The sequence below is a fragment of the Scyliorhinus canicula genome, chromosome 1 (genome assembly GCF_902713615.1).
Source record: "Scyliorhinus canicula chromosome 1, sScyCan1.1, whole genome shotgun sequence".
Taxonomy (NCBI): Eukaryota; Metazoa; Chordata; class Chondrichthyes; order Carcharhiniformes; family Scyliorhinidae; genus Scyliorhinus; species Scyliorhinus canicula.
The window spans coordinates 299,075,748-299,097,910 of NC_052146.1; the positions used below are offsets into that span (position 1 = coordinate 299,075,748).

Consider the following 22,163-nt stretch of genomic DNA (forward strand, 5'->3'; position numbering starts at 1 on the left):
CAGCGCCGTGAGGCGGTTGTGCTAACCACTAGGCCACCGTGCTGCCCGTGAAAAGCAAAATTAAGGAGTCGAACATTACAGAGGCCGAGAGGGAAAAATGTGGGGGCTTGAGGACAGTCGGCAAAAAGGATTTTGAAGTTACACTGTGACAGGTGGAACAAGGCGAGATGCTCAAACAAAAATAATGTGGTGCACCAAGTTCATAGGTATCTTCACTACCTGAAAATCTAATTTTATATTTCCAGAATATCAAATTTCTCCATTCAGATGAAACTTCATATTTTCAAAATAGTTTTTAAGGAGTTTGATACTTCAACTTCGACCTGAGCAAAATAAACGGTTGTGGCATACACATGGGATTATGTCATAACACTGCCAAAGTAGTAAATTGTACAGTCAAAAAGGTGGATTTGATGATAATGCCACCAGAATGGCATTTTGTGTCAGGTTGGAAAGCACTTGGGTCTTCCAGTAGTTGTGAAAGGTGCTATTTAAATGCTGGTCCTTTGATCTTTCTTTCCTGATTTGCTGTGCTATGTCTGTCAGACATGAAAGTGATCTGTCAGGAAATTGAGGTAGTTTAAAGTAATTTATATTTGTTTTTGTGGGTATTAGAAATAAGGTATAGCTTTAAGTCAGCTTAATTTTGCATTTCTGTATTTCAACGGGGAAGAACGTCAATATAACTTCTTCAAAAAGGTGCCTGCATTGTAATGACGGTTTTACAATATTAAAGCAAACAGGGTCTAGAGAAAAACTAGGCTGCTGTTTAGCAACCAGGGACCACACTGAGACACCATGCGCTTTTGAGTTAGTTGTAAGCTAGTGTCAGGAGCATCTATACCCAGGGCAGGGAACTGCAGAGAGTATTTCCAAAAAGAAAGTACCAGAAACAAGGTGGTGTGGACAAAAGAATGTCCCAGGAAGACAATTAAGTTCAGGAACAAGAACAGGAACCTGAAGAAAATCCTGTTCAGATAAATTAAAGTAAAGACCAAAGAAAGGATTTGAATTAAAGAGACGGCTGCAGGAATCAGAGTTAAAGTCAGCTTGCAGAAAGCCAGATATCGGAGCTGATCAAAGGGTTGGTGGCACCTTAAACCAGCCCGTGAAGCAGTGGTGTTCTTTTGGCATGCCTGGGTTTCTGGGCGATTGTGTCGACGCTTGAATGCATGTGGCAATCCAGGGCAGAGAAATATCAAAAGAAGAGATTGAAACCCTGGAGGTGGATCCTTGGTGAAGGCATCCAAGAAAAAGCCTTTTTTGGGGACAAGATTCCATGGCATGTTCTTTAAGAGCAGAATTTGGAAACCTGTGTGTGGAAAATAGAGTTCCCGCGAGACCGTTTGGCTAACAGTGTGACAAGCCTCTGGGGAGAATTGATGAGAAATCCGCAGAAGTTGTATTGGGTGCCATCTGTCACTTGGTTTCTAAATTGCGCCTATTGTTTTACATGGAATGTGTACGTACTGTGATCATTATAGTGCAAGATAGATTTTGTAACTTGTGATCTGTGCAAATCTGTAAAGGTATAGTTGGGGTGAAGGAGTAGCGAAGGCTAATCTTTTCTTATTTAATAAATATTTTACTCTTTCATTAAAATTTAATCAGCAGTCCTGTGACGCTGTTCATCCACATGTCTACACAAAAAGTAAAAATGTTCGGATCCATCATCCCAGGTTCCATCTTGGGATCTGACTTGTCCAGTTGTAACATCAATTGAGATCAAAACAGAACATAAATTGTTTTAATCTACTCATTTCAAAACACTGCGGCACATAATTTTCACGATGGTGCAGTTCTGGAATCTTCTAACAGTAATTACAGTCAAGATTCAACTCTCATCCTTGTGGAATCTCACACCTATCATTGTGTGGGTCCATTACAGACAACAAAACGAGGGAGCAGCAGACAGTCCGCCTCCCCAGCCTAGACTTATAATAAAGAGAGAGCCATGGAAACTTGTTATACCTGCAGAGGCTCTAATAGCCAACATCTATCACCCAAGGTGAACAATGGATTTTGACCTGAGATGTAGAAACTGATTGTTTATATGAAACTGAAGGGTGGCATGGGGGCTCAGTGGTTAGCACTGCTGCCTCACAGCGCTGAGGACCCGGTTTCGATCCCGGCCCAGGGTCACTGTTAAGTGTGGAGTTTGCACATTTTCCCCGTGTTTGCGTGGGTCTCATCCCCACAACCCAAAAATGTGTAGGCCAGGTGAATTGGCCACTCCAAATTGCCCCTTAATTGGAAAAAAAAATTGGGTACTCTAAATTTATATATTAAAAAAGTTTATACAAAACTGACTTATCAATGGGCAACGCCACATGACCTCTGCTCCTCTGGCATATTCATCGACTTTAAAGGAATTATGCAACTCCTGCTTTCAGATAGTTGAACCCATCTGATCCTTAACTCCTACGTGAATGAACCCTCGCAGGACCGTGACATCACGTGAATGACCATCCATATCTATGGTTTATTTTTTAAAGTTATTCTAAGTTGTAAAATTCTTTTTTCCCCCCATTTCCTCCTTGAGCACTTGTGTGTCTATGTGGTTGTGACAACCATCTGCCAGGTTTGAATGCATGAATAAACAATACTTCTGATTTAATCCTAAAGAGAGGTTGGTGAGAGTCACTTCAAACATTGATGTCACAAGCAGAGGGTTAGGGAAATACACTCACAATCCATTTAAAAAAAGTACAACACCTCTGCTTATGGGCAGACAGTGAGAAACATTTCATACGTTCAGTCTGTCTCTCTCCCCTATTCGTAACAACTGTCTGTGAGAATTCTTCAATGTGATCGGATGCTTACCCGGCTTGATAACATCACTGCTGTTGGATGCCTGGAGATCCCCTTGACTTAGGATTCAAACTGCCATTGGGAAAGGGGAAATCCACACCACAGAGATCTCCAAATCTTTGAGGTCAGTGGTGAGTGGCTTCATTTAGATGCTGACCATAAAATCAAGCCAATTTAATAGGATTGCTGAGTGAGGTGCAGATGCACTAATTATATAGACATGTGTTTGGGTGGAAAGGGTGACCTTGCTCCGCGACTTTACCATAGAATTTCATCCTAGCTGCACTACCCTGTCAATGTACAATAAATTTATATAGCACCTCTCACGATGTCAGGATGTCCCACAGTACTTCACAGCCAATCAATTACTTAGGAAGTGTCGTCATTATCGCTTTGCAGGCAGTCAGTTTACCCACATCAATGTGATAATCTTTTGTTTAAAATTATATTGATGGAGGGAAATATTGGCCAGGGCATTGGGGAGAACTCTCCAGCTCTTCTTCAAAATAGTGTTGTGTATCTTTCATATCCATCCGAGGGGGAATACTGCACCTAGGTTTAATGACTCATTCTCAAAATAACACATCCGACACCCGTGTCATCAGCCTGGAGTGGTACTTTCTGATTCACAGGAGAGAGTACAGAAAGCATTATCGCACTATAATAATAATCATAATCTTTATTATTGTCACAAGTAGGCTTACATTAATACTGCAATGCAGTCACTGTGAAAATCCCCATGTCGCCACATTCCGGCACCTGTTCGGGTACACGGAGGGAGAATTCAGAATGTTCAATTCACCTAACAAGCACATCTTTCAGGACTTGTGGGGGAAACCCCAGCAGCAGAGGAAACCCACGCAGACACGGGGAGAAAGTGCTGTGACCCAAGCCGGGAATCGGACCTGGGACCCTGGCGCTGAGGCAACATTGCTAACCACTGTGCTACCGCGCCACGGTGTGAACTAATAATTAAATTTGATTTTTTTTTTTGCTGAAAAAACTTGCTGCGTAAGTAACATCTAGTAAAAATATGAACTAGATATTATATTTGGGGAAGTATTCATTGCAGGATCCTCCTGATTTCAAACCAAATTGAAGGTGTGCAACACTCTGCAACAATATCCGTTTGAAGAAGGTGAGGATTCCTGCATTGATACAACGCACAAGTTAATTTCCTTATCGTACTCATATTATCTGCCTTAGAGTATCTAATAATGCTTGTATAATAACCACTGCATTCTGCTCTTTGTCCATGAACTGGTTCCAGAGTCTGATTAATAGTTTATTGTTCTCTCCACTGAAGTACTTTTGAAGTGTTGTTCCTGTTGTAATGTAGGGAATGTATTGCACTGAATGTCACTTTTAATTAAACATTTCACAGTGAGTGAGCATAGAACAGTAAAGTACAGTACAAGCCCTTCAGCCCACGATCTTGTGCCGACCACTTATCCTAACCTAAGATTAACCTAATCTACACACCTTCAATTTACTGCTGACCATGTGCCTGTCCGAAAGTTGCTTAAATGTCCCTAATGAAGGGCAGCACAGTGGTTAGCATTGCTGCCTCATGGCGCCGAGGTCCTAGGTTCGATCCCGGCTCTGGGTCACTGTCCATATGGAGTTTGCACATTCTCCCCGTGTTTGCGTGGTTTCACCCCCACAACCCAAAGATGTGCAGGTTAGGTGGATTGGCCTTGATAAATTGCCCCTTAATTGGAAAAAATGAATTGGGTACACTAAATTTATAAAAAAAGGAAGAAAAAAAATGTCCCTAATGACTGACTCCATCACCTCTGCTGGCACTGCATTCCACACACCCACCACACTCTGTGTAAAGAACCGACCTCTGACATCTCCCCTATACCTTCCTCCAATCACCTTAAAATTATGTCCCCTCAAGGGCAGCACGGTGGCGCAGTGGTTAGCACTGCTGTCTCACGGCGCCGAGGTCCCAGGTTCGATCCCGGCCCTGGGTCACTGTCCGTGTGGAGTTTGCACATTCTCCCCGTGTTTACTTGGGTTTCGCCCCCACAACCCAAACATGTACAGGGTAGGTGGATTGGCCACGTGAAATTACCCCTTAATTAGAAAAAATTTAATCGGGTACTTTAAATTTATAAAATAAAATTAAAAATTAAAAAGATTATGTCCCCTCGTGACAGCCATTTCCGCCCTGGGGAAAAGTCTCTGGTTATCCACTCTATCCATGCATCTCATCACCTTGTACACCTCTATCAAGTCACCTCTCTGCCTTCTTCACTCCAGTGAAATAAATGAATGGAACGTAAACATGGGACTAAGATGAAAGTTGAAAAATTAAACATCTTAAACATTTAAAAAATATGAATCTTCATCTTCATGGAGAAATCTGACATTTCACAAATATAAAATTTGATTTTCAGGTACAGTGAGGGTTTTCACATTATCCATTAACTTTGCAAACCACTTTTATTTTTACTCATGTGGCTGGGTTCAATGTTGGAGGTTAAAACAATCCATTCAACGGCTTCAGCTGATGCGATGTGAATGGTTGTGATGCCACCAGGAACGGATCTCCCAGGATAGGAGTTCAGTGTGTGGGTGATGGTCTGACTTGGATGGCCACAGTCACAATTTGAGCTGCTCCTCATGTTCCACTTGTGGTCACGTCTTCCCTGACCCATCCTCAAGGGGGTTGTCCAGATTTTACATGGGACGGTTGAGCCTGACCACTCAGGTCAGTTACGAGGATGCGTTTGGGGATGTACACAATCAACCATAGGGTGCGCCATCGAGAGGTGGATCCGTTATCAGTTTGTGGGGCGTGCAGTGTGTTCCAATCAAGATTATGGCATTTCAGATGAGTGGGTGGGGTGAGATCCTGTGCCAGCCAGTTTTATCCGTTGAGGAGGATAGTTTCCCTGCTATTTTCCCTACTAAAAATGGGGACGCACCTCATTCAACAAGGGCAGCACAGTGGTTAGCACAATTGCTTCACAGCTCCAGGGTCCCAGGTTCGATTCCCGGCTTGGGTCACCGTCTGTGCGGTGTCTGCACGTTCTCCCCGTGTCTGTGTGGGTTTCCTCCGGGTGCTCCGGTTTCCTCCCACAGTCCAAAGATGTGCAGGTTAGGTGGATTGGCCATGATAAATTGCCCTTAGTGTCCAAAAAGGTTAGGTGGGGGTTACTGGGTTACGAGGATAGGGTGGAGGCATGGGCTTAAGTAGGGTGCTCTTTCCAAGTTCTGGTGCAGACTTGATGGACCGAATGGCCTCCTTCTGCACTGTAAATTCAATGATTCTAAGAACAAGGTATAATTATTTCAAGGATTCTTACAGCAAGACTAATAATGCATAGAGGGCAAGTTTTGCTCATTTCAGTGATTTATAATTGATTGCAGAATGTGGGGTGGCAGGGGGGACTTTCAACAGCTCACCATGTGGGGAAGCACTGAATCACTGACAACTTCAGGATTTCCATGTTTAACTGCATATGCAGACTCCAAAAGTTGCCATCAGTCTTAGGAGAGTGGTAACGCCAAATACTGACATTTTCACCGTCATTACTAAACTATACAAATATTCCCCTACATAAACCTTGCTGTGGCTATTCCATCCTGTTATTTTCATGTTTGCAAAAGTTGAAAAACAATTGTTTTAAAAAAAATACCATTAACATTTATTTCCTTTTGTTTTTAAATACGTGACAAAAATTAAACCACTTACCAGGTTTATTTTGTTTAGATTTCGTGAGACCAGAATGGCAATGATCCCAGTTATGATACTCTGAAGAATAAAAACAGTAGAAACTCCAATTAGTCACTCCCAGAGCTGAACCGAGTTCTGGATTTCCCAAAGTCCCCTGGAAGAGTTGAAGAATGACGTTACATTAAACAAACAATACAGCAGCCTGTATGGCAGGCGTGATACTGTTGCCAAGAGACTGTTGCAAGGAAAGAGGGAATAAATATGATGCAAACACACAGCAAAGGAGAGTTCAATGTTTCAAGTGCCGAATGTTGGTCCACAGATCTCTACCAGGGATGTATATCATCCTCCTTTCAGAAATGTGCATTGCCCTGTGGATTTTCCCAGTATCTTTTGTTTCTGGATCCAGCATTAGCAATCCCCTCCCCGTCTCTGTAACCTTCTCCAAGTCCTCAGGAGTTGGCGGCGCCCCTCTAACTTTGGTCTCTTGCACATCTCCCATTTTAATCGCTTCAACATTGGTGGCCACACCTTCAGCTACGGGCCACGTGCTGGCAAATGGGATTAGGTAGGCAGGTTTGGCGTCTTTCATGTGTGTCAGTGCAAACTCGATGGGCCGAATGGCCTCTTCTGCACCGCAATAATCATTTATTGTCATAAGTAGACTTTAATGAAGGTACTGTGAAAAGCCCCTAGTCGCCACATTCCGGCGCCTGTTCGGAGAGGCTGGTACGGGAATTGAACCCGCGCTGCTGCCTTGCTCTGCATTACAAGCCAGCTGTTTTCTGTGATTCCAAGGCCCTAAGCTCTTGACACTAAAATAGAACATAGAACAGTACAGCACAGCACAGAACAAGCCCTTTGGCCCTCGATGTTGTGCCGAGCTTTGTCTGAAACCAAGATCAAGCTATCCCACTCCCTGTTATTCTGGTGTGCTCCATGTGCCTATCCAATAACCGCTTGAAAGTTCCTAAAGTGTCCGACTCCACTATCACAGCAGGCAGTCCATTCCACACCCTAACCACTCTCTGAGTAAAGAACCTACCTCGGACATCCCTCCTATATCTCCCACCCTGAACCTTATAGTTATGCCCCCTTGTAACAGCTACATCCACCCGAGGAAATAGTCTCTGAACGTCCACTCTATCTATCCTCCTCATCATCTTTTAAACCTTTATTAAGTCGCCTCTCATCCTCCTCTGCTCCAAAGAGAAAAGCCCTAGCTCCCTCAACCTTTCCTCATAAGACCTGGCCTGCAAACCAGGCAGCATCCTGGTTAATCTCCTTTGCACCCTTTCCAATGCTTCCACATCCTTCCTATAGTGAGGTGACCAGAATTGCACACAATACTCCAAATGTGGTCTCACCAGGGTCCTGTACAGTTGCAGCATAACCCCGCAGCTCTTAAACTCAAGACCCCTGTTAATAAACGCTAACACACTATAAGCCTTCTTCACGGCTCTATCCACTTGAGTGGCAACCTTCAGAGATCTGTGGACATGAACCCCAAGTTCTCTCTGTTCTTCCACATTCCTTAGAACCCTGCCGTTGACCCTGTAATCCGCATTCAAATTTTTTCTACCAAAATGAATCACCTCGCACTTATCAGGGTTAAACTCCATCTGCCATTTTGTGGCCCATCTCTGCATCCTATCAATGTCTCTTTGCAGCCTACATCAGCCCTTATCCACTACTCCATCAATCTTGGTGTCATCAACAAATTTACTGACCCACCCTCCAGCCCCCTCCTCCAAGTCATTGATAAAAATCACAAATAGCAGAGGACCCAGCACTGATCCCTGTGGTACACCGCTGGTAACTGGTCTCCAGTCTGAAAATTTTCCATCCACCACCACCCTCTGTCTTCTATGTGATAGCCAGTTACTTATCCAATTGGCCAAATTTCCCTCTATCCCACATCTCCATACTTTCTTCATAAGCCGACCATGGGGAACCTTATCAAACGCCTTACTAAAATCCATGTATACGACATCAACTGCTCTACCTTCATCTACACACATAGTTACCTCCTCAAAGAATTCAATCAAATTTGTGAGGCAAGACTTACACTTCACGAATCCATGTTGACTATCCCGGATTAAGCTGCATCTTTCCAAATGGTCATAAATCCTATCCTTCAGGACCTTTTCCATTAACTTACCGACCACCGAAGAAAGACTAACCGGCCTATAATTACCAGGGTCATTCCTATTCCCTTTCTTGAACAGAGGAACAACATTCGCCACTCTCCAGTGCTCTGTAACTATCCCTGTGGACAGTGAGGACCCAAAGATCAAAGCCAAAGGCTCTGCAATCTCATCCCTTGCCTCCCAAAGAATCCTTGGATATATCCCATCTGGCCCAGGGGACTTGTCGACTCTAAGGTTTTTCAAAATTGCTAATACATCCTTCCTCAGAACATCTACCTCCTCCAGCCTTCCCGCCTGTATCACACTCTCATCCTCAAAAACATTGCCCCTCTCATTGGTGAACACTGAAGAAAAGTATTCATTCAAGAGTAAAAAGCCTTGGGGTTTTCCTTGATCTGACCCGCCAAGGACTTCTCATGCCCCCTCCTCGCTCTCCTAAGCCCTTTTTTTTTAGCTCATTCCTTGCTATCTTGTAACCCTCAAGCGACCCAACTGAACCTTGTTTTCTTATCCTTACATACGCTTCCTTTTTCCTCTTGACAAGACATTCAACCTCTTTTGTGAACCATGGTTCCCTCACACGGCCATTTCCTCCCTGCCTGACAGGGACACACAGTATTTGTTCCTTGAACAAGCTCCACTTTTCATTTGTGCCTTTCCCTGACAGTTTCTGTTCCCATCTTATGCTCCCTAATTCTTAGTCACTACCCCTCCCCCAATTATAAACCTTGCCCTGCCGTATGGCCCTATCCCCCTCCATTGCAATAGTGAAAGACACCGAATTGTGGTCACTATCTCCAAAGTGCTCTCCCACAAACAAATCTAACACTTGGCCCAGTTCATTACCCAGTACCAAATCCAATGTGGCCCCGCCTCTTGTCGGCCTATCCACATATTGTGTCAGGAAACCCTCCTGCACACACTGTACAAAAACTGCCCCATCCGAACTGTTCGACCTATAGAGGATCCAATCAATATTTGGAAAGTTAAAGTCACCCATGACAACTACCCTGAGACCTCCACACCTATCCATAATCTGAATTTGCAATTTCTTTCTCCACATCTCCATTACTATTTGGGGGCCTATAGAAAACTCCTAACAACATGACCGCTCCTTTCCTATTTCTAACTTCAGCCCATATTAGCTCAGTGGGCAGATCCCCTTCGAACTGCCTTTCTGCAGCTGTTAAACTATCCTTGATTAACAATGCTACTCCTCCACCTCTTTTACCACCTTCCCTACTCTTACTGAAACATCTATACCCCGGAACTTCCAACAACCATTCCTGTCCCTGTTCTAACCATGTCTCCGTAATGGCCACAACATCATAGTCCCAAGTACCAATCCACGCTCCAAGTTCACCTACCTTATTCCGTATGTTCCTTGCATTGAAGTAGAAACACTTCAACCGACCTTTCTGTCTGCCGGTACACTCCTGCGACCTTGATACCCTCCTCAGTACCTCACTACTCTCGACACTGGCCTACAGTTCGTTTTCCCATCCCCCTGACAAATTAGATTAAACCCCCGAAGAGCCGTAGCAAATTTCCCTCCCAGGATATAGGTATAGTAGACAGTTAGGAAGGTTATCAAAAATTGCAGCCGGATCTTATCAGCTGGGGAAGTCAGCCAACAAATATCAATACAGATAACTGTGAGGTGTCGCATTTTGGAAAGTAAAAGCAATGAAATGAAAATGAAAATCGCTTATTGTCACAAGTAGGCTTCAAATGAAGTTACTGTGAAAATCCCCTAGTCGCCACATTCCGGTGCCTGTTCGGGGAGGTTGGTACGGGCATTGAACCGTGCTGCTGGCCTGCCTTGGTCTGCATTCAAAGCCAGCGATTTAGCCCAGTGTGCTAAACCAGCCCCTGGTAGGACTTTCACAGTGAATGGTAGAACCTTAGGGAGTATCGAGGAACAGAGGGACCTTGGAGTTCAGGTGCACGGTTCTCTAAAGGTGGGGTCACAGGTAGATAGGGCAGTGAAGAAGGCTTTTGGCATGGTGGCCTTCATTTGTCAGGGCATTGAGTATAGAAGTTAGGAAGTTATGTTGCAGTTGTTAGTGAGGCCGCACCTTGTGTTCAGTTTAGGTCACCTTGTTATAGGAAAATTGTTATGAACCTGGAGAGAGTGCAGAAGAGATTTACAAGGATGTTGCCAGAACTCAAGGGACTGAGTTATGGGGAGAGATTGGGCAGGCTCGGACTTTTTTCTTCAGAACGTAGGAGAAAGAGGGGTGATCTGAGAGAGGTGTATAAGATCATGAGAGGCATGGATAGGGTGAATGCACTCAGTCTTTTTCCCAGGGTTGGGGAAATCGTGAACTAGAGGGCATATGTTTAAGTTAAGAGGGGAAAGAATTAATGAAATGAAAATGAAAATGAAAATCGCTTATTGTCACGAGTAGGCTTCAAATTAAGTTACTGTGAAAAGCCCCTAGTCGCCACATTCCGGCATCTGTTTCGGGAGGCTGTTATGGGAATTGAACCGTGCTACTGGCCTGCTTGGTCTGCTCTCAAAGCCAGCGATTTAGCCCTGTGCTAAACAGACCCTAATGGGAACAAGAGGAGCAACATTTTTTACACAGAGGGTGGTACATATGTGGAATGAGCTGCCGGAGGAAGTGGTTGAGGCAGGGACATTGACAACATTGAAAAGGCATTTGGACAGATACATGGATCGGAAAGGTTTAGAGGAAAATCAACCAACTGCAGGCAAATGGGATTAGCTTAGATGGGCTTTTTGGTTGGCATGGACCAGTTTGGGCCTACGGGCCTGGCTCCGTGCCGTAGATTCTATGATTAACACTCCATGTGACAACTTGGAATGATTTAAGTTAAGAGGGCAATAGAATTAAAACTTATCCTATTATTTCCCCCTTTATTTCGTACTGCGGCAAGGAACAAAATGAAGAAATGAGATGAAGAAATGAATGCACAACTTGAGTGTGAAGACAAACAAAGTTCAGAGTAATATTTTTGCAATGGCAGGCAGAGTGAAGTTTTGGGGGAGGGGGGGACGAGAGGATCTGGAATAAAAGTTGATTCATGCAGCTTGGACGGAGGAATGATACAGATTAATTGTCTCAGGGAGCTAGCAATTACTCCAATGGGGGATGGAGAGAGGAAGAAAGGGGACAGGAGAGGCATTACACAGAAATGGGATACACAGGAGACCCTACACATCAACTTCACTCCACGTTAGTCAGTTCCCCAAAGAGCTTTGCTGATGGTCAAAAGACTTGCATTTAGATCACACGTATGGCAACCACAGGACATTTTAAACACGTTACAGCCAGCAAAGTCTTCTTTTCTTTGGAAGCAAAGCAGGAAACGTGGCAGCAAATTTGGACACAGCAAGCTCCCACAAACAGCAATGTGATAATGTCCAGATAATCTTTTTGTTGAGGAAACAATGTTGGTTGAAGGATAAATATTGCTCAGCAAAATAGTGCGGCGGGACCTGTAACGTCCATTTGAGGGGGCAGACAGGCCCTTGTTTTTTTAAAATAAATTTAGAGTACCCAATTATTTTTTTTCCCAATTAAGGGGCTAAATTGGCCAATCCACCCAACCTGCACATCTGTTTGGGTTGTGGGGGTGAAACCCACCCAGACACGGGGAGAATGTGCAAACTCCACACGGACAGTGACCCAGGGCCGGGATTCGAACCCGGGTCCTCAGTGCTGCAGTCCCAGTGCTAACCACTGTGCCACCGTGCTGCCCCGACAGGCCCTTGGTTTAACATCTCATTTAAAGATAGGGTGGCACGGTGGCATTGTGGTTAGCACTGCTGCCTCGCGGCGCTGAGGACCCAGGTTCCATCCCAGCCCCAGGTCACTGTCCATATGGAGTTTGCACATTCTCCTCATGTCTGTGTGGGTCTCACTTTCACAACCCAAAGGTGTTGAGGGCTGGAGGATTGGCCACGCTAAATTGCCCCTTAATTGGAAAAAAAAGAATTGGGTACTCTAAATTTATATTTTAAAAAAACCTCATTTAAAGATAGCGCCTCTGACAGTGCAGCATTGCCTCAGTACGGTCAGGGGGGTCAGTTTACATTCTGTGCGCAGGACTGCATTCTAACTCAGTTGAGTGTGCTACCAACTTTAGCCACGCCTGACACTTACGGAAGTTAATGAATCATGGGAACCAGTGAGGTCCACCATGCATAACTTTTTAAAAAAAGATTATTCTTTGATTAGATGTGGGTGTTGCTGGGAAGGCCACCATTTGTAATCCATAGAATCAATTCGCTTGTTAAGTGCCAACCACATTGCTGTGTATCTGGAGAATCATCTACGGTAGATTTCCTTCCCTAAAAAGGATATTCATGAACCAGATGGGGTTTTGTGACAATCAATGACAGTTTCATGGTCACCATTACTGAGACTAGCCTTTAATTCCATATTTTAAAAAATTAATTGAATGGAAATCCAATGCAAGTTGTGGCAAAATCCCTTTGATGGTTGGCATGGGGTAGGGAGAACTCTTTGCTTTATTTAGATCTTTTGGGTCTAAGCATAGTCTCAGCTTTACAGGTTGTTTCACTGCTACCATGCTGCTAATCCAATCTGTAGGGGTTGTCACGCTCTCGATTACTCCCTCCGTTTCCAGCTCTTCTATTTGATCTTTTAGGTTTGCGTTGAAGGCAGCTGGAGCTCTTCTCGGCACAGGCTGAATTGGTTTTAGATTCTCATCTACTTTGAGATTATATTCTCCAGTTAGACATCCAAAACCTGTAAACGCATATTTGTACTCATCTAGGATCTTTTCAGCATGCGATGGTTTCACATGCTGCGACATGTTGTAAATCTCTGTTGGCACGTTTAGCCTTACCAGTCCAAGCTTTCGACTTGCGTCAGCTGAGGTGAGCGACTGTTGCATACCGTTCATGATCTGGAACGCCAGATCTTCATTTCTGCCATTGCATTGGGACAGATTTGTCCCCTCAGTATGAGTACTGTGCCATCACACTGCCTCAACTTTACTTTAGAGGGCTTGATTTTTGGATCACCATGTTGAGCCACTTTGCCCAGGTCTGAAGCAGTCACGATGTTGCATAACGCACCAGTGTCCATCTGACACTTGCCGTTCGCTTGGTGTTCTACTTCTACGGGTCATCATTGTAACAGTCACAAATCTCTCATAGGGCGGAACAAATCTGTTGTATAATGGAAAGTGCTTAGTAAGAGTCTTCTGCTGATATCACTCGAATGGCCATCAGCATTGGCTTGTTTTGCTTCTTTCTAGCCAAATACTTGTGTGCGAAATGATTCGGCCTCTTGCAGTAAAACACTGCTTTCCCCACACTAGACAATTCCACAGTATTTGCAACCTGCCCTTTGCCTGCGATTGCTCTGTTCTTTCGGCCTGGAATGGCTCTCAGCATCAGCTTGTCGGTTCTGACATACATGTGCTCTAGCTGACGTTTTACAACCACCTAATTTCTGCTCATGTCTATCGCTTTCTTGAGAGTCAGTTTCTCCTCTCTGACTGCAGGATCTCTTTTGCCTAAGACAATCCTATCTTTAATAATGTCATATTTTAGTTGCCCGAATACACAGGATTCTACGGGCAGTATTACTGCAGTCACATACTGATCAACGGATTCTTTTTCACCTTGAGCCCGAATGTTGTGCACAAGTGGTATGTATACCACTCATAAGTTACATTCACCTGGGGTTCAAGGTGCGCATTCACGACTTTCAAAACTTTTGCAGTATATTTTTTGTTCTTCAGATAGATTTAGGGTAGAATACAATTTGTTGCAGCCTCTCCCCAGCAGTGTTAAAAGTACTACCAATCATAGGGGTGGCATATGGCGCAGTGGTTAGCACTGGGACTGCGGCACTGAGGGCCCGGGTTCGAATCCCTGCCCTGCATGCGTTTCACCCCCACAACCCAAAGATGTGCAGGTTAGGTGGATTGGCCATGCTAAATTGCCCCTTAATTGGGAAAAAAAGGGTACTCTAAATTTATGTTTAAAAATGTACCACCAATCGTACTGACTCCCGCCTCTTAATTAAATCTTTTGCAATCCTGTAGTTTTTCAGTTGCAAGTGAAAGAATTACTAGCTCTGCTGTTTATCTCCTAAACGTTCGACAGGAGCCGGGAATTGAAACTGTACAGCCATTTTTGACTCACCCAGTATTTTACTTGCAGCCTTCAGCTTGTGTTAGCTTTTCCTGTGTTATTTTTTTCAGCAGCTTTTCGCAGGTTTGAACATTTCAGTGTTCCGCGCTCAGTGGCTGTGGTTTCTTTTCCAGCTTTTCAAAACTCAATCTCAGTCCCACTCCTGACACCATGTTATGCACTCAGAGACGAGTCTTATGTCTTTATTGATCAGAACGTAAAATGGCTGCCTGCAGGGAGTCCCTCATGACCGAGGTCACATGACAACAGTGAGCCAGATAGGACCTGTGGTAATGATTACATTTCAAATCCCAAACGGCGTGGATGGTTTTTGCCTTCATGGAAACCAAGTTCTCTTCTCAAATCAGCACCGTCTCATTCTCGCTGAGAATGTAACAATCTCTCCCATTAGAAGATCGGATCCGGTTTATGGTGCAGTCATCTACTGAAGTAATATGTGATGTGTTGGGCAGGCTGGGTCTATGTGGACTGCGTTTGATGCAGTGTAGCGAGAGACAGGCTTCCAACACTTGATGAGATGCAACACAATTTTATTTAACATCTAACTATATTACATGCTTAACTGTGGGTTGACACTATGCTGACTTAACTGGAGACCTGAGGCTAGCCTGACCAGACTAACTGACTACCACATGGTGTTTGTACTAGCTGCTGCTCACGAACTCTGACTGTCTCAGAGGCTGGATCCCGAGAGAGCGGGAAAACTGGTGCCCTCTGGCTTTATAGTGGCCGTGTCCTGTCTGGTGATTGGCTGATGTGTTCTGTGTGCTCACTGGTCATCCTGTGTGTCAATCACTGCCTGTCTGCACTCCATCATATACATGGATGTATATTATGACAATATGAATAAATATAGATGGAAGTAATAATAAATGGATAAAAACTAAAATTGAAAGAAATTTGCACTCCTCAGACCAAACAATGTTGGGCACAGTGTAAATTGGTAACTGTATAACCATTCTGTTCAATCTCATCTCGCCAAAACACTTGCTCGATCATAGGACTGTTAGTAGATTGTTGGTTTAGGTGCTACTCCAGTGATTTGAGCACAAACTCTTGGCTGTCACTGCCAGTACAGTATGGTACAGGGGGAAGTGCTACACTGTCTAAGGTGCTGTCTTTCAGATTGGATACTAAATGGAGGCTTTGTGGGTCCTCTCAGGTGGACATAAAAGATCCCACAAACAGCAGAGGAGTGTTCTCCAGTGTGCTGGCTAGTATTCGTCCTTCAACCAACATCACAAAAACAGATTATCTGGCTTAAACCACATTTCTACTGGTGGGAGCTTACTGTCCAGAAATTGACATTTACGATTCCTACATTACAATAGTGGTGAACCTAAGAAGAAAATATTTCCTTGCCTTTTAACCCTTTAGGATGTCCTGACACTGTGAAAGGCGCTATAGAAATGCAAGTTATCTTTTTTTTAATAAATTTAGAGTACCCAATTCATTTTTTCCAATTAAGGGGCAATTTAGCGTGGCCAATCCACCTACCCTGCACATCTTTGGGTTGTGGGAGAGAAACCCACGCAAACACGGGGAGAATGTGCAAACTCCACACGGACAGTGACCCAGAGCCGGGATCGAACCTGGGACCTCGGCGCCGTGAGGCATCAGGGCTAACCCACTGCGCCACCGTGCTGCCCAAATGCAAGTTATCTTAACCTCTCACCAAAGGACAATAGCCTGTTAGCGCAGCCATGCCCATCAATCTTCTGGAAAATTAAACCATATTTCAGGCGGGATGATCACAATTCGCTCCCACTGATAAAACAAATCGAACAGAAGGACTCACCAACAAACCGGAGATGACACAGATAATGTTGGCCACCGAATACTCAGCTGTCACCTTGCCCTCAGGCTTTGAGATATGCCTCAAGACCGTGCCATGGACAATCGCACCAATAATAAAGTTGATATGCCCGATAAAAATCAACGTGATGCCCTTCCGCATCAAATTCCGGGGACCGGTCACCTTATCTGTTGGATGAAAAGAACACTTACATACGTTAACAAAACAAAGGCCACACACAACCCATTGAGCATGCTCGATAGAGAGATCATGGCTGAACCTGTACATCGACTCCACTTTTCTAGCCTCCCACTCAATTCCCCAAGTGCAAAAAATTGAGCAATTCAATTTCAAACGTGAATATATTCAAAGTTGCCTCCTCTCTCTTTTGGCTGCAAGAGCATGCAGTATTGAATATGTTTGGACAGGCCATGAAGGTGCCCAAGGGATGACGCTTCAGAAGAGAAGGGGAGGGCAGCACGGTGGCGCAGTGGAGCCCTGCTGCCTCATGGTGCCGAGGTCCCAGGTTCGATCCCGGCTCTGGGTCACTGTCCGTGTGGAGTTTGCACATTCTCCCCGTGTTCGCGTGGGTTTCGCCCCCACAATCCAAAAGATGTGCAGGCTAGGTCGATTGGCCACGTTAAATTGCCCCTTAATTAGAAAAAATGAATTGGGTACTCTACATTTATAAAAACAAACAAAAAAGAGAAGGGGAGGAGCGAGAATTGGATCAGAAATAAAGAAAGTGATTAAGACTGTATGAACTAGGAGCAGAGGTGGGACATTCAGCCCCTCGAGCCCGCTCCGCCATGCAATACGATCATGGCTGATCTCCTCTCGGCCTCATCGCCACTTTCCCACCTCAGGTCCCTCTTTCCTTTCCAGCTGCAGACCCATCTCCCGCCCAATTCCTATATTTATTTCAAGTTTCTACAATTTGCAGCATCACTGTTTGGGCACTCATGCTTTCTAGTAACAACTGTGCTGAATGTTATAGGGTCTGTGGCTAATCCATTGGGACGAAAGAGCTGGAATTAGCAATGAAATAATGAGGAGCAACCTCACGGGAGCCAGGTCTCTCTCAAGGCGAACTGAACAAGCCCCAGCGTTAACACAACAAACTTGGTGATTGCCCAAATTAAATAGATAATTAAAATGGCTGGTTTAGCTCAGAACAATGCTAGTCTGCGATGCAGAACAATGCCAGCAGTACGGGTTCAATTCCCGGACCAGCTTACCTGAACAGGCGCCGGAATGTGGCGACTCGGGGCTTTTCACAGTAACTTCATACTTGTGACAATAAAAGGTTATTATTGTTATTATACGTCACAAAGAGTTTACCAATCATACTGTTGACGTGGGAATGGGGCGTGTAAATTCATTTATGCAACAAGGTTCCAGATAGGTGATCTAAGGCGAGGTTAACAACTTTATTTAGGAGCAACAATCTGGAAATAGTTCTTCAGATCAAGCATGATTAACACGTGAAACACCTTTCCAGGGAGAGCAGTATCATTTGATGACCAACTGGATGGGTGTCTTGACTGCCATTGGTCGTGTCCTATCTTACTGACCTATTGGTTGAATGTGTGTGTGTGATGATGTCTCTGGTGCTCCCTCTAGTGTTTACTTAGTCCGAGTGTATCTACATTAACCCCTTGTGTATTTACAGTGATGCATATCACCACACCGATGGTGGGGGAACGGGAATCAGGGATGTGCAAGCGTTTATAATTAGATAGAAAAGATCTCAGAAGTTTATAGGGCACCAAGGGGATTACAGCAATCGCAAGGGCAAGGCCAAGGAGGGCTTTGAAAACATGGATCGGAATTTTAAAACCAAGGCAGTGGCAAATTGAGATTGACTGTAGTTCAGCGAGCACAGGGATGAATGATAAATGGAAGGGTGCGCCAGGACACAGACAGCAAAGGTTTGGATGAATCCAAGTCTCTAAAGGGAAGAAAGATAGGAGAGCCAAATGGAGCAGGCAAAACGTCTCTAGGCATTGCACTATAGGGTGTTAAGGCCTTGGAGAAGGTAGAAAGATTTATTAGAATGGAAGCAGGAACGAGAGAGCTCAGCGAGAGGGGGAAACTGGGATTGTTCCCCTTAAAGTGAAAAAGCGGGCACAGGGACAGTGTTCAAAATTATGAAGGATTGAGGCAGGGGTAGGTGGGGAGAAGTTGTTTCCACCGGCAGGAAATCAGTAACCACTGGACACAGTTGTTTTAAATTTAGAGTATCCAATTTTTTTTCCCCCCCCCAATTAAGAGTCGATTTCGCGTGGCTAATCCACCTACCCTGCACATCTTTTTGGGTTGTGAGGGTGAGACCCACGCAGACAACGGGGAGAATGTGCAAACTCCACACGGAGAGTGACCCGTGGCCGGGATCGAACCCGGGTCCCCGTGAGGCAGCAGTGCTAACCACTGTGCCGACATGCTGCCAACTATTTTAAGATAAGTCGCACAGAGGAGATGATAACTTCTTTTACACAGCAAGATATGATTTAGAACGCACTGTTTGGAAACTTGGTGGAAGTAGATTCAATAGTAACTTTCAAAAAAGAATCAGATAAATGTTTGAAAAGGAACTTGCAGGGCGACGGGAAAGAGCAAGGAGCAATTTCTCATTACACTTCTTACAGCTAGTTCATAAAGGAATCCAGAGGCCAATATTTACTCAGTTTTAGGTCAATTTACAAAGTGAGACATTACAAAAAACACAAACACCCACACTGGGACTTGAACCCACTACCATGTCATTAAGAGTCTTTTGCTCTACTGACTAAGCTAGCCATGTTTCAGTCACTCTTTGTAAGTGCTCCAAGTACTGAGATATTGCTGAGAACTGAGACATGTTGTTGAGGTTTTTCATCTTGCACCCATCAGGATTGTTCTCAAGAATACCAATTGTAATGCGGACAACAAGGGATCGTACAAAAGAGCACATCCCTTTGGCTGTTTCCAACAGGCAAAGTACTGACTATACCCAAGCAGTCCATGCTTGCAAAACTCAAAACTTAAGGCACATGTGCAATTCAGCAACTGGACTGTACTTGCTTAACAATCCTGATTGTGCTAAGAGTTATACACACACACAACCATAATCAATTTAAGATTATTATTCGGGTTCACAGTGTGACTCATCCTAGAAGCTACATATATTTCACACACTGGGCTTGTCCTTTGCAGACAGAAGTAGCATATCCATGCATTGCACCACTTTCAACTAAACAAAAGCTTTGGGGACAGCTATTCCCTGGTTCGTTCCCCATGGCAATTGAGCAATGAGAGTTGACTGCCTGGTTTGAATTTGAATGAAAACTTGGCAGTTAACTGTTCCCTGGTGCATTCTCCATAGCACGCCCCTACCAATCTTGCCAACCAATAAGCACTCTTGTGTCATGCAGTGTACATTGTGTTCCCTTCAATAGCAGAGATTGATATTGATCCAACAACCTCTGGGTTATGGGTCGAGCACGCACAAGACAGGTTACCGCAGACTATTCCAGAGGAGGCACTGACTCATAAAGGGTAGAAAGGCAGGGTGGCACCTGTCAGGCATGAGCTCTGTGGAGTGGCTCATCTTGACCTGGTCTTCACTTTTACCCAGCTCACACCTGTGGCTCCCAGATGTTAACAAGCCAGAGTAGCCACACCGCAGTAATCCACCAAACCAGGAGAGGGTAACCGTCAGGACACCCTATTCAGGGACTGGTTTACCCTGAATGTGAAGATGGATTCTGGTGGATTGGATGGTTGACACAAATTCAATTGCCTTTTAAAAATAAATTTAGAGTACCCAATTATTTTTTGCCAATTAAGGGGCAATTTAGCATGGCCAATCCACCTACCATGCACTTTTTTGGGTTGTGGGGGTGAAACTCATGCAGACAAGAGGAGAATGTGCAAACTCCACATGGACGGTGACCCAGAGCCGGGATCGAACCTGGGTCCTCGGCGCCGTGAGACTGCAGTGCTAACCACTGTGCCACCATGCCGCCATTCAATCCAATGGTCTTGATGGCATTGTGAAACCATAGAGCTCAGAAAGACACAGAAGTGGTCACCCACTGCATCTGGCCCATCACCAGCCATCTAGACTCATCTTGCACTGGACCAAGAAAGGCCAGGACGAGAGGGTGAGGCTGCTGAGGCGCAACCCTCACTCAATATAATCCAATTCACACACAAGTCATGCTCATCACCTTTCCACTCAGAGATATAACTTGTAGTTGATGGCAAAACAATATTCACAGATTGACAATGCTTAGGGGGGCACAGTGGTTAGCACTGCTGCCCCACATCGCTCAAAAAGAAATTGGGTACTCTATAAATTTAAAAAAACAGATTGACAATGTTTAGGCTAGTAAGCAGAGTAGTTGGAGGAGGACAAACTGTGCTGTTGAATTTGATGCTGCTCCTGCATTGTAAAAGCAGTTTAAATGTATTGAGTGACAGGCTGAGTTGCTATTTGAGTAAGAACACAAATATTTGCAAAGTGCTTTTTGATTTGCACTTGGCATGACTCGCCCTCAGCATACATGCTATCTGACAAATTGGTCAGCAGATATGTACAGGTGCAAAAGACAGGATTTTCAGATTACTATGAGTGGGGGAAGAGAGCGGAGGAGGAGAAGAGAGCGGAGGAGGAGAAGGGAGTGGAGGAGGAGAAGGGAGCGGAGGAGGAGAAGGGAGCGGAGGAGGAGAAGGGAGAGGAGGAGGAGAAGGGAGCGGAGGAGGAGAAGGGAGCGGAGGAGGAGAAGGGAGCGGAGGAGGAGAAGGGAGCGGAGGAGGAGAAGGGAGCGGAGGAGGAGAAGGGAGAGGAAGGATTTATCTCACCTTCTCAGACGGCTTGACATAGCCTGATCCAAGGAAATCTTTCCTGCTGACGAGGCAAAGGGTCTGACTGGCATCAGAGATTGTGACCCAGTGGGTGTACTGGCACTGCCAGAAGTGTCAAGATGCCCCAACGCCCTCTCTCTTTCGCTACAACACCAGCACCTCCCCCACAGCGCCTACCCAGCCTTAATCCCATAACACTAGCGCCTACCTGGTCATCGGTCCTTTGCACTACATTTCCCCATCTCTTTGACTGCAACTTTTCCTTGCCTACCCATTGGCCATGAGCTGGAGGTAAGCATTCCAGTGCATGCCGCTTATAGCCAGTTCCACCTCATCTGTAGCTATCTTCGTCAATTTCATTTTCACCACTTGCCCAGTAGGGAGGCAACATGAGAAATGTCTCCAGTAAAATCTTTGAGAACCTCCCACTAAACCAATTTTTTTTTTTTATTTATTTGTTCATGGGCCAGCATTTATTGCCCACCCCCAATTTCTCTTGAAGGGGCAGCTAAGAGTCAACCACGTTGCTGTGTATCTGGAGTCACACGTCGGCCAGACCAAGTAAGGATGGCAGATTTCCTTCCCTAATTAGTGAGCCAGATGGGTTTTTACGACAATCGACAATGGTTCCATGGTTTCATTAGATTTTTAATTCCAGATTTTTATTGAATTCAAATTTCACCCTCACCGGGATTTGAACCCGTGACCCCA

At 44.8% G+C, this 22,163-nt stretch overlaps 1 protein-coding gene across 2 annotated transcripts in view; it reads right to left on the reverse strand.

The window, feature by feature from the left end:
- LOC119976069 (keratinocyte-associated protein 3) overlaps window positions 1-22,163 on the reverse strand; it is a 76,646-nt gene that overhangs the window by 30,116 nt on the left and 24,367 nt on the right. For both annotated transcript variants that reach the window (XM_038816204.1, XM_038816215.1), the window contains exons 2-3: window positions 16,608-16,792; window positions 6,518-6,577 (exon numbers count right to left, since the gene is read on the reverse strand). In XM_038816204.1, coding sequence (XP_038672132.1) covers window positions 6,518-6,577; window positions 16,608-16,792 — 245 coding nt within the window. The remainder of the gene's footprint in view (window positions 1-6,517; window positions 6,578-16,607; window positions 16,793-22,163) is intronic.